General features: G+C 45.3%; 1 protein-coding gene across 1 annotated transcript in view; it reads right to left on the bottom strand.

Annotated features, from left to right (window-relative positions):
• Positions 1 to 13,034, bottom strand: part of LOC146866941 (importin-9-like) — a 196,108-nt gene that overhangs the window by 39,613 nt on the left and 143,461 nt on the right. The window contains exon 5 of the mRNA XM_085614697.1: positions 6,516 to 6,604. Coding sequence (XP_085470823.1) covers positions 6,516 to 6,604 — 89 coding nt within the window. The remainder of the gene's footprint in view (positions 1 to 6,515; positions 6,605 to 13,034) is intronic.

Here is a 13,034-nt window from a genome sequence, read left to right as displayed (position 1 = left end):
GGAGGATCGTCTGTGGGATATCCCAGCCTTGGCTCTTCCCCCAATTAAACGTTGGTCTGAGGTTATAGTCCAGATAAATTCACTCTGTTATGAGCATGGTCTTAGGGCTTTGAATGGTAGAACCCGGGGTGACAAGATGGGTGCTAACACTTTTGACAATGGTCGCTCCAAAAGTAGAATTGATTATGTCCTCTGCTGTAATAATTTATGGCATTCCATTAAAGATATGGTGGTGGAATCTAGAGTTGAGAGTGACCATAATCCCATTTGTGTCACCCACCAGTGGTGGAGCGGTACCTCCTCTGCAGTAGGTACAATTGAACTCTATCCGCCAGAAGTTGTGCCCTCTAATAATATGCGTAGGGTTAGATGGCGGGAGGTGGCGGCCAACGATATGTCCCTAGCAAAAATAGATTCTGACTTGGCTGGTGCCATCTTGCATTTAGAGGACGCATTGGCCTCCGACGAAGGTTTGTCCCAAGTTACAGGTATCCATGAGTTATTCTTTGAAAGACTAAAAGGTTACTTTTTGAACCCAGCGGTTAAAAACAAAACACGCCCTTCTGGGCGGCTTCGTTGGTTTGATAGGGAATGCAGAAAGGCAAGAACGAATCTAGCTGCAGCCCTTTCTAGTGGCAATAGGACTCGCACTCAGCTGGCAAGGCAGGCCTACAAAAAATGCCTTGTGCAAGCAAAAAAGACCTGGGACGAGCTCTTTTGGCAAGATTTAAAGGGAGCAAGCTATGGGAATGACCCAAGAAAGTTTTGGAATATTATCAAGTGGAACAGGGGTGGCCTGCCCGATACCCCTTCAAACCATGTGGCACAGGAAGATTGGCTCAGGTATTTTATGCCTCAATACGCCTGTAGTGCTTTACATAGTGATTTGGTTACAATCCCATATGTTTTTTACATTAAAGGTCCTTTCAGTCCCAAAGATGTTTCTGTGGCCCTGGCCTCGGTAGCCACTGGACGTGCACCTGGATCCGATGGGGTCCCGTCTGATGTCTTTCTCCAGAATAGAACTTGCTGGAGTAAGTACATTGCACTAGTGGCCAATGCGGTGGCTGAAGGTGCCCCTGTACCAAAATCTTGGGGGGCTGCCATTATTATCCCAATCTTCAAAAAAGGTGATAAGGCTCTCCCGAGTAACTACAGACCCATTAGTCTGATAGATACAATACAGAAGGTCATCGGGAGGATGGTCCTGAATTTAATATTAGATTGGGAAGAGGACAATGGGGTTTCATCCACATTCCAAGCAGGATTCCGCAGATCGATTAGTACAGTGGACCAGGTTTTTCGTTTCATCCAATTACATTGGAAGACTGTGACTTTGGGGAAAGGCAGTCTCTTTGTGGCTTTTGTTGATCTGAGAGCTGCCTTTGACCTAGTTCCTCGGTCAAGGTTGTGGCTCGTTTTGGCAAAGCTGGGGCTTCCTCTGGAAGTTCTGACTCTGATTATGAGACTACACGAGTCCAACTTTGCTAAAGTCCAATGGGGAGGTTATGATGAGGTTACTACTGAGTTTCCAGTCGAGCGCGGTGTACGCCAAGGCTGTACTATGGCCCCGACGCTCTTCTCTTTGTATATTAATGGGATTGTAGATCGTATGCTCAGTGTTCCCACAGATGCTCCTAAACTGGCGGGGATAGCCACCCCAATACTGATGTTTGCGGATGACACTCTTATTGTGTCAAAAACACCAAATGGTTTGCAAAAAGCTTTGTCCGTTTTTGATGATTTTTGTTTAGCCCATGGATTAGAAGTAAATGTATCGAAAACCAAACTTATGGTTTTTAACCCACCTCCTAGTTACAGAGTAAGGAAGTTCTTCATGAATGCCCAGCCACTAGAGGAGGTTAACAGCTTTATATATCTTGGTATGCACATATCCAATGATAATAAGTGGAATAAGCATGTCATGATGTCCTCCTTGAAGTTACAGCAGACTACTGGGGTTTTACTCAAGGAGTTTAAAACCTCCTTTACTAAGCCAATTAAACCTGTCCTTCAAGTCTATGAGGCAAAGACTTTAAGCTCTGTCTTGTATGGGGCAGAACTATGGGGTTTCGACTCCTTGAGATCCCTAACGGTAGTCGAAAATAAATTCCTACGCAGTATTACAGGTCTACCGCAGAGTACACCATTGGTCCCCTTAAGATATGATTTAGGTAGGAGAGCTATCCTGGAATTAGCTAACCTCCGTCCTGTTTTATACTGGCGGAGGTTGTGGTCTACCCCGGAGCTCTCCTCCTACGCCAGGGGACTCTTGGATGTTATCAAGTCTGACACTTCTCACAAGATTGGCTGGCTTAGGAAGATACGTGCTGCCTTGGTTGACTTGGGCTTGGTGGGGCTGTGGAGTGATCTACTGACAATGACATTCCCTTCTAAGAGCTCCTTGAAAATGCTGTATTGGGAACATATTGATTTTAAGATCTGGAGCCAAGTCAATAGCTCCTGGATGACTAATTGGTTCTTAGTGACAAAAATTACTCCAGCCCTAGAAATTTACTGGGACCTGATTACCAAACCCAGTGACAGGAAATTATATTTTCAGCTACGAATAGGTTCCTTGCCACTCAGGTCACTGACTAGTAGCTGGTCAAATGCTGGTAATGATGCATGCCCTGTATGTGGCATGCAGCCTGAATCGATTGGTCATTTCTTGTTTGTATGCCACGCTTATATTGTCCCAAGACGCATTTGGCTGTCTCCATTGTGTAGGGCTTTGGGCACTAGGAGTAGTATTGTGGCCTTGAGGATTTTACGTACTAATACCCTACCAATTATTTCCATTGGTCTTGCCAAATATCTGGGCTGGGCATGGTATCTAAGGAACAAATTGTTACGCCCTCTCTGTCATTCTTAATTGAGCTTTGTGTAATAGAGTTATGGAATACTTTTACTGTTTTAACTCCCCTTATTTTATATGATATTCTATCATCTAGTCGTCTGCTTTACTGTTTAATTCTTTTTTAATACCCATTTTAATATTTATTATATGATGTCTTTTATGATCCTGTTACATTTATTTTTGTGTTTTTAATGAATTGTAACTTTGTGATACTTGTGTCTTTTATGAATTTGAACTTTCGAATAAAGACTATGATGGTGAATTAGCAAAATATTGTCTAACAATCATAACAGTAACTAAGTCGACTTTTATCACTTGTTTCTAAGTACTGTCCCAGGACTGAATCTAGGATCCAGTCCTGGAATCACAAAAGTAATCCTAAAAGTAATCTATTGCAAATAACTTGAAACTTCCATTGAACTCAATGCATTATTGTGTTTAAAATTGTGTTGCCTATTGCAACCACTTGTAACTTTCTACAAAAGCCAATTGCATATTGAAAAAGTATTTATATAAAGCATCTCATTCTGAGAAAGTATATTTTAATACCTATTGTTGGTTCTAAAATAAAACAAGCATATATTTTTTTATATATAAACCATTGGCCTAGAGTTCAGTTATTGAGTGTATGAGACCATTTGCTGACTGAGTGTGTGCAACAACACTGTCCTCTGATACTGCCTTACTGCTCGACCAAGCTACCACTTTAAAGAGTAAGGTTATATCTAACTTTAGCCTCTGCCAAACCTCTGGGGACTGTGGACTCTGTACACCCTGTTCCTATTTGGGAACAGTATATACAGAGCCACTTTCTCACAGCACACCATTATAGTTTAGACCCAGCCATATGCAAATCAGTCTTGACCCTGTCCCCCATGGGAACAGTCCAGCCCAAACTGGCAGGCCAGGTCTTCGCTGGACTAGAAACAAGCATCCTGGGACCAGTTTTGGGGGTAACACCCCTCTTCAGCCAGGCTAGCTTGAATCTGGTGGCGTAGAGAGCACAGGACCAACATCTGGGCATACCCTTCTCACCTAGAGCAACAAATCCAAAAAGAACGGATGATGGACGGAATGATGAATTAATCAAACTTTCACCCCCAGTCACAGATCTGTCTTAAATCCATTGTTTGTTTTGGACACCACACCATTCTAGTTTATGTAAGGCAGGGTGCACTAGACCACAGGTGAGAATACACTTGCATGAGCACTGTACCACTATAATGTCTAAGTCCATTCTTAGACCTTGTAAGTGCAGTGAAGCCATTAAGAGTATGTGGTCTGGGAGTTGGTCATTACAAACTCACCATCTCCATAATGGCTTTACTGAAACCGGATAAGTTTGGTAGCAAACTTCTTCGCAGATTACACCCACACTGATGCCAGTGTGGGATTCAATGTAAGATGCTCTCAGAGGGCATCTTAGAGATGCCCCCAGAAAAACGGCCAGCCCTGGTGTTTCCTGAATGGCTACCCACCATTTGTCACCACCAGACAGGTTTCAGGACCCCTGGGCAGAGGACCTCCGCTCTCTGGGTCCAGAAACAAAGTCCATCCTGGGAAGAGGTGTCATGCCTTCTCCACAAGAATGGGCTGGGTCCACAAAGCTCAAAGTTTCAAAGGACCGCCACCTTTGTTACCTGGCCCTGCCTTTTGCTGCCCCCAGAAACTGGCTCCCACCGGCTCTGACCCGCCACTTTGGGCCTGAGAATCAGCGGGGAAAACCAGTTAGGAAGAGGTGTGCCCACCTTTTGCCAACCCCACCCCTCAGGTGGGGGGAGACAAGGTGAAGCACACATCCCAGTCCCCTGCATCTTGAAGAGGAGGTAACACAGCCAATTGGCGAAAGGCTCATGCCAGCCTCCACCTGGAGGCTAGCATAATAGGGGGTGTACTCACCCAAAGGAAGGGACCCATTGGTCACAACCTGCACACCACTGTAATGCCCTTAAATGTTGTATTTAGGGGCACCCTGAACCTTGCCTTTGTAGATTCCTGCAACCTACGAAGAAGGATGGAAGAAAACGCAAAACAGAGGAGACTAAAGAAGAAATGACTTGGCACCAGCCCTATTGGACCTTCTGCAGTTTCCAGAGATCCTGCGCCAAAAGTAGACTTGTCCTGCAGCCAGCCACCATCAAAACCACTGGGAGGACTGACTGCCTTCAACAAAGACCAGAACTCCACCAACAGCAGCTCTGCTCCAAAGAAAGACTAATCCTGCTGAGGACAAAGAAACCAGACACCTCGAACTGCCACTTCTCCAGTTGCCTACGGCTCCAGTACGAGTGGCCCACAGGTCCCAGTGAGATCCCCCAGCGCTCCAGAGTCCGGATCCACCATGTGTCGACCCCTCCAGGACCCCCTGACATTGCTTGCAGGCTCTGCACGGAGACCCCCCTCCCTCCCCACAAACCGCGAATGGCCCAGTAAGGTGAAAACCGACCTCAAAAGGCACCAATGCACCCTGAAGCCCCCCCAACTTACCTGCCTCACTGTTGGTTCCTCCCGGAAGACTTCCTGGACCGAGCCTACAGGCTAAATCCAAAACAGGCAACCTCAATGGGATTGCTTTGGGCTCCCGACACCTAAGCCCGCTGCACCCGGAAGCCCATGCGCTGCTGGTGGTGTGGACACGGTGCCAACCTGTGACCCCCTTTGCTCTGAAAACCCTAGGAGCTTGACTCCCAAGACAGAGTGGTCTGCTTGAGAGCAGCTCCCCCACAACTGGGGTGCCCCCTAGCCCAATTGGCTAAAATTGGGCCCATGCACCCTGCACGTGGCAGCCCTAGTGCCGCTGGTGGTGCGATTTGAGTGCCTTCTTGAACCTTGGGGAACCTTGGTTATAACCCCAAAAAGCTATTCGTGCAGGACGTTTACTTACCTGCAAACCGATAACATTTTCTTCCATAGGAACCCACGTTAAGATTTTTTTCCCACAAATGTTCCGTGTTGAACTGCCTTTTGTATTGAAACCAAAGTAACTTTGCTTCGACCCCAAAATTGTCTTACTTACCTTTGTATTGTAGGACCCATGGCGTGATATCTAGGCATATCACCCTGAGTAGTTGATGTAACTAAATGGAAATCCAAAAGTACTCCAAATTTCCAATGTATGTTTGACTGTTTTAAAAGCAAATACAAACCTATGAAGATTCAAATTTCAACCACCATTGCATTCTCTTGTAAAGTTTTGCATCTGAATGCATGTTCTACTTGCCTGTTCTAAGTCCTGGTTCTAGAAATATAATATAAGTATACCTTTTTTTATATTTACCTAAGTGAATACAATAAACCCTTAACACACCCTCCTGATACGCCTAACTGCTCGACCACACTACCACAAATAGAGCTGTTAGTACTTACCTAATTTAGCCTCCGCTATACCTCTGGGGAACCCCCTGGACTCTGTGCACACTATACCTTACTTTGTTACAGTATAAACAGAGCCAGCTTCCTACACTCTCCTTATGTGCCCTTTTGCTGTGACGTCTCACAGAACATGTTAGCTTTCGCGGCATTTTCTCCCCTCAGCATCTCTTTAGCCAGTTACAACTATTCTACCCAACTATTGCACCATTAGCTTACAATTTGATTGCTGCTTTGGTGAAAGTGCTTGATAACAGATAAATGCAATGAAGTAATTTACACGTACCTCAGCCATTGTAAAGATCTTGTACATCTCAGGAAGAATAACTGGAGCAACATGGGGCATCTGGGTGTCTGTCACCTCACGGGTCAACTCTAGAACGAAAGGAAGGTTTTCAGCAAATGGTCACTGTATCGTCACTGTATAACAGTGAGTTGAAAAGAATAGATGAGTCGAGATTTGCATGAGAACATGTTCAGTGCCCTAAAAACAAACAGCAATGATCAATACAAGTTTTGGATTACAGACGGAAGACAGCCTTTCTAGTGGCCATAACCTAAGCCCATAGGTATAGCATGTTCCAGTAAGGAACAATAGAACACCTTCCATAAAGACAAAGTAGCAGGACTCGCCCTGGTTTCTTTCCAAAAGCAGTGTTTGATTTTCATGTAACAAACTAGTTCCCTTTCAACTTTCTTCCAAAATCATTCTACGTCAGATGAAAGGAATTTACATTCCCCTGGAAATAAAAGGGTTCTAAAACTCTGTCTAGACAAAACTAAAGACATCAGATAAACTGACCATCAATTTGTTAATTTTAGCTGTACAAGAAATGGATTAGCCAATGCAAAGCAGTCCATTTCTAAATGGATTGTTTTCTGTGTCTTATTATGTTACAGTAATGCCAAAAAGTCCTTGTCTGGTAGGCCAAGAACACATTCAACAAAGTGTAGAGCTGCTACTATAGCATTATTAAGACACACTGTCAATTACAGACCTATGAATGGAAGCCACTGGAGGTCCATACATTCTTTCAGATGACATTTTTGTCTTGACATCGATTCCAGATCTAAATTTCAAGTGGACTAAGCCTCTGCGCATAATCTTTTTGGTTAGCTCTGCAAAACATTTTGCCCTTTGCATTCATTTCCACTACACCTGAGGCTTGAGCCGGGTGCTAGTGTAATTGCGCGACGCCGTGAGGCTGTTCAACATCGTTTTTACTAACTACAATTACTGCTTTTAAAATTACTGTTTTTTAAAATTAATTGTCACCCTACCTGCTGCTAATTGATCTCTCCTGCTATCTTGCACTGTTGGGCTGGTCGGAGCTTCGTGAGCAGTCCGTGAGTCCCGGTTGCTCACACAGAGTCGCCATCTTGGGAACAGCGAGGGTCGCGCTCTAGTCTTTCTAGCTAGACCCTATTTAGGACGCTGTTCTCGAGACCGCGCTAGAGGACACCTGAGGCTTGAGCCGGGTGCTAGTGTAATTGCGCGACGCCGTGAGGCTGTTCAACATCGTTTTTACTAACTACAATTACTGCTTTTAAAATTACTGTTTTTTAAAATTAATTGTCACCCTACCTGCTGCTAATTGATCTCTCCTGCTATCTTGCACTGTTGGGCTGGTCGGAGCTTCGTGAGCAGTCCGTGAGTCCCGGTTGCTCACACAGAGTCGCCATCTTGGGAACAGCGAGGGTCGCGCTCTAGTCTTTCTAGCTAGACCCTATTTAGGACTATGCCCCCGCGACCGCGCAGCGGACGCGCGCAGCGGGCGCGCCGCTGGCGCGCCGAAGGCGCGCCAAAGGCAAGCCCGTCTGCGCCCGTCCGCGGCCGGCCGGGGACAGGGGCCACAACCCCTGTCCAAAATAGTCCTGCTATCTGCTGGACTGCCCAGCAACTCCATGCCCTCTGCCGACCTGTCGATATAGGTTGTCTCCACAGTCTTAAGGCAGAGGGTACTTCCATATGTAATAAGTGTCATTATGACTGGCGCAGCGACCCTGCATATAAGATTACTAATAGAAGACTCCTATGTGGATTACTGAACACTAGGTCACTGCGAAAACATAGTCTCGATATCTATGAGTTACTCATAGACCTTAAGCTGGATTTATTATTCCTTACTGAAACCTGGCTTGATTCTGATTCCGTGCCTGACATACTAGCGTCTCTACCTAACGGCTACGCCATGTCACGCTTAGATAGAACTGTGGGCAGAGGCGGCGGAATAGCCATAGTTTATAAAAACCCGCTATACTGCCGGCTTGAACTATTGAACATTGCCGACAGTGAAGCGGGGGCTTTTTCTATTAAGATTAATGATGGAAATGTATTGAAGGGCCTCTTGATTTATCGTCCTCCAGGCCCTTTCACTCATTTCTCTAATAGCCTTATTGAGAGTCTGACTGAGACAGCTCTACGCAGAGACAAATTTATGCTCCTAGGGGATCTTAATATCCATTGGGAGGACCCTCTGGATAAAGGAGCTACTGATCTCAGTCAGCAATTACAATCTCTTCAATTAGAGATCAAATCGGAAGCCCCCACCCATCAAAAAGGGCATTTATTGGATCCGATCTTTATGAACTGGAAAGAAATTGAAATTCACCCCCCCATTCCACTCTCTTGGTCTGACCACTTTCTGGTGCCCTTTACATTGAGCATCCCTCCTAGCCATAACTATAAGAGCATTAACTCTAAATATATGAGTCGCAAATGGACTGCCTTTTCTAAAGCCAAGTTTGACATTGCTCTTACCAAAGGTGGGAATCCAGGAGGTGTAGATGCTACAGCTGCATCACAGAACCTAGAAGCTCGCATAATCAAGGCCCTAGATGATACTGCCCCGCTATGCCTTAAGAATCCGCATAGCAGGTGTCAGAAATCCGCCCCATGGTATACCAAAGAATTACGTCTGATGAAAGCTGACTGTAAACATCTGGAAAGACAGTGGAGACTGGCTTATCTGGATCAAGCAAAACAGAATTATATTGCTAAACGTAGAGAATACCACACCCAAATTAGGCGTGCCAAAACCAACTATTTCTCTGGTAGAATAGCTGATGCCAATAACTCCACTAAAGAGCTTTTTAAAATTTATAAAGAGATTGCCATTTGTGGCTCTTCGACTGACCCGTCACTAGTCTCGGAAGAGTCATGTAATCGCATTGCTACCTTCTTCTCGGACAAAGTGGCCACTATATATTCCACCTTTGCAGGAGGAAAAACAAATGGTACAGCTTTCAGGGAGAGTAAAGCAGTCGATGTAGGAACAAACAGCTTGACCAACTTTCTTGTCCCTTCCTCGATAGAGCTTCAGCAAGTATGTCGATCAATCACGTCAGGATCCCCACGAGACCCGGCTTCTCCTAAGCTTCTGGCTGGGAGTATTGAGATCCTTGAACCTTACATCCGTCAGGTCTTGGACCTTTCTTTTGGCCTCGGTAGCGTACCACAAAGCTGGAAACAAGCTGTGGTACTCCCAATCCAAAAGAAACCCAACCTTAGTTGGGACAGGCTGGATAATCTCCGACCCATCTCACTCCTACCCTATATGGCTAAAGTGGCTGAAAAGGTGGCCAACCTCCAACTTATGGCGTTTGTGGACAAAGCCAACTTGCTTCACGCTACTCAGTTCGGCTTCCGGGCCCGTCACTCTACTGAGTCTGCGCTACTTTTGGCCACCGAGACCATTAGGAAAGGGGCTGATGAAGGGCACACTATGGCTCTTATACTACTTGACCTCAGTGCGGCCTTTGACACTGTAGCGCACTTCACCTTGCTACAGTGTCTAAACAAAGGAGGTATTACTGGTTCGGCACTTATGTGGATTCAGTCTTTTCTCACTGACAGGAGTTTTCAGGTTAGACAGGGAGATCATTACTCCCGCATGTTCTCTCTCAACCAAGGGGTTCCTCAGGGCTCTGCCCTTAGCCCCACCCTGTTCAACCTGTATGTTTCCCCTGTTGCCACTATTGTGGAAAGACACGATCTCCAACTAGTGTCATATGCCGATGACACACAGCTGATCATCTCACTGTCACGGGCTCCTGACGCCGCTGCATCCAGCTTCAGTGCCTGCATGCAGGAGCTTGCATCCTGGATGTCTAACAACTGCCTGAAGTTGAATGGGTCAAAAACGGAAGTGCTCGTGATAGGAGGTGCACCAAATGTGTGGTCATCGGCATGGTGGCCGGACTGCCTTGGACCTACCCCTATACCTTGTCAGCAGGCAAAAAATTTGGGAGTGGTGTTTGACAGCAAGCTTTCCTTCACGGCCCAGATCAATCGGGTGGTCGGAATTTGCTTCGGCATACTCAAGAGTCTTAGGAAGACTTTTGACTTACTCCCAGTCAGTGCTAGGCAGACTCTTGTCCATGCCTTGGTCACATCCAGACTCGATTATTCTAATCTTTTGTATCTGGGTGTGACAGCAAAATCCCTCAACCGTCTCCAGGTTCTTCAGAACGCTACTGCCCGTTTGGTACTGAGGCTTCCTAGAAGAACATCATCTAAAGCGGCCTTGAAATTCCTCCACTGGCTACCCGTCGGGGAGCGGATTATCTTTAAGGCACTATGCCTATGCCACCGCATCGTCACGTGTAAGGCACCTACTCCTCTCTGTAATCTCATCACTCCCTACAGGCCTGGGCGGTCGCTCAGATCCTCGGACACTGGACTGGTCACCATCCCCAAAGTTCGAAAGGCCAGAATGGGAGGAAGGTCTTTCAGATTTTTGGCAGCAAAAAAATGGAACCTACTACCGTTGGAGCTGCGCCTTGAATCCTCAGAAAGCCGTTTTCGTAAAGCTCTAAAAACGCACCTGTTCCGCAATGCACTGGTATGATTTCTTGCACGGGCTGCCTTATTGCTTCTCCTCTCAGCGCGGGGACACGCCGGGGTGCGTAACCATGCGCTCTACAAAACTCCATAATAATAATAATAATAATTGTTGAGGATGGACTTGATTTTCTACTTGGCAATCACTTAGCTGTGCTTCTAGTACTTTTTCAAGGTAATATTCATAATAGTCATAATAAACCCTCGCACCTCCCTGGAAGAAGGTAAGGAAAACAGCCTTCAGTTTATCCCAGGGTCCTTTCTCTCTGTAAAAAAAACAGAATTGGCTCAACTATCACCTACAGTAGCGATGGGATACCACAAACACCTCCTGTGCACTGTACCAAATACATAAAAATGCATATAAATGTTTATTAAAAACGAACTCTAAGAAAAAATATTTTGAAATAAAATGCTATATTACAAACTTCAAAGACTTTATTCAGATGTGACATACATACATAAAAGTTACACAGCAAATGTCACAATTAAAAAATAACATATGATAAATAAGTAAAACTGAGATACATAGCATTCAATAACATCATGGCAGTAGAACAATATTAGCAGTTGTTAGATAAAACAGAGAAAACCACTCCCTATAAACAATTCTGCCGAAAGATACCTAGAGCAACATTCCAATAAAAAAAACTCACAAACGTGCATAGAATGAGCAGCAGAATTAAGAGAGCATAGTGCTACAGGCGCTCACAGCGATTTTTAAGAAAGATCAGACATGCATACCTATTTCGTGGTCTGACAACTGCAGTAAAAGAGTGAAGGCTAAGCTAACATGCCTAGTGTAGGGGGACCTCTTTTAGAAGTGGAATTAAAAATGGTCTAAAACGTCATATGTTAAGTATCTATATGCCTAAATAACAATTTTAATAAGCATTTGTAAACCAATATATAAACTGTTCTGAAAAAACGAAACATTAACAAGGCCAATGGTTAGTCAAAAACATACAGTAGGCATAATTACCACCCGAAGGATTTTCCAGTTCTTACAGCTGATTTAAAAAAGGTACTAATGCAGAAGCAGGTTATGTAATATGTCATCTACATGTTAGGTCATACATTTTGTATTTGTATGGGATTTATAAAGCGCTGGAATCGCCCCTGAAGGAGTATCTCTGCGCTGCAAAAAGGGTGTACGACAGGTCTTAACAAGTTTCTTAAAGAGGAGGAGATTGGAGCACTTGCGCAGCTCCACAGGCAATGAATTCCAATATGTTGGTGCTAGATAGGCAAAGGTTTTGCCTGCTGTTCGGAGTTTTCTATAGCGGGGGACGGCAAGGGGCCCTTTACCCTGTGAACGATGCGATCTGCCCAGGAGGTAGAACTTGAATTTTTCCGCCAGGTAGCTCGGACTTCCACCATGAAGTGCCTTGTGGGCTAGGCAGCAAATTTTAAACTTAATTCTCTGGCGGATAAGAAGCCAGTGAAGCTGCCTCAGCAATGGCTGGGAAGAGGTTCTAGGAGGCATTTTAAGAGCCAGATGCACGGCAACGGTCTGAATCACCTGCATTCTACTTAGAAGGGATTCATTGGCCGATGTAAGGAGAGCTTTACAATAATCTAGCCAGCTAATGACCAGGGCCTGGATCAGGGTCCTGCGGACTAATAAGGGAAGACCTTTGGAACACCCTACGGAGAAGGCTCACAGTGTGATAGCAGGAGCCTGAGGTGGCCATAAGTTGGTCTCTCATAGATAGAGAGTGGTCCAGACAGACCCCCTGGTTCTTAGCCATAAGCTGCGGGACAGGGGCAGGACCCAGCGTAGTAGGCCACCAGTCAGGGGACCAAATCGTTTGAGCAGTGCCAAATAGCAAGATCTCAGTTTTGGCAGCATTCAGCTGGAGGAAATTTTCTGTCATCCAACCAGATATTGCTTGCATACCCTCGGCAAATAGATGTTTAGTTGAGTCTTTGTCATTAGCAAAAGATAGGAGTACGTTGATA

This window comes from Triturus cristatus, chromosome 1_2 (genome assembly GCF_964204655.1).
Source record: "Triturus cristatus chromosome 1_2, aTriCri1.1, whole genome shotgun sequence".
NCBI classification, from domain to species: Eukaryota; Metazoa; Chordata; class Amphibia; order Caudata; family Salamandridae; genus Triturus; species Triturus cristatus.
Note: the sequence above shows the minus strand (reverse complement) of the source record. Positions and strands in the feature narration are given on the sequence as shown.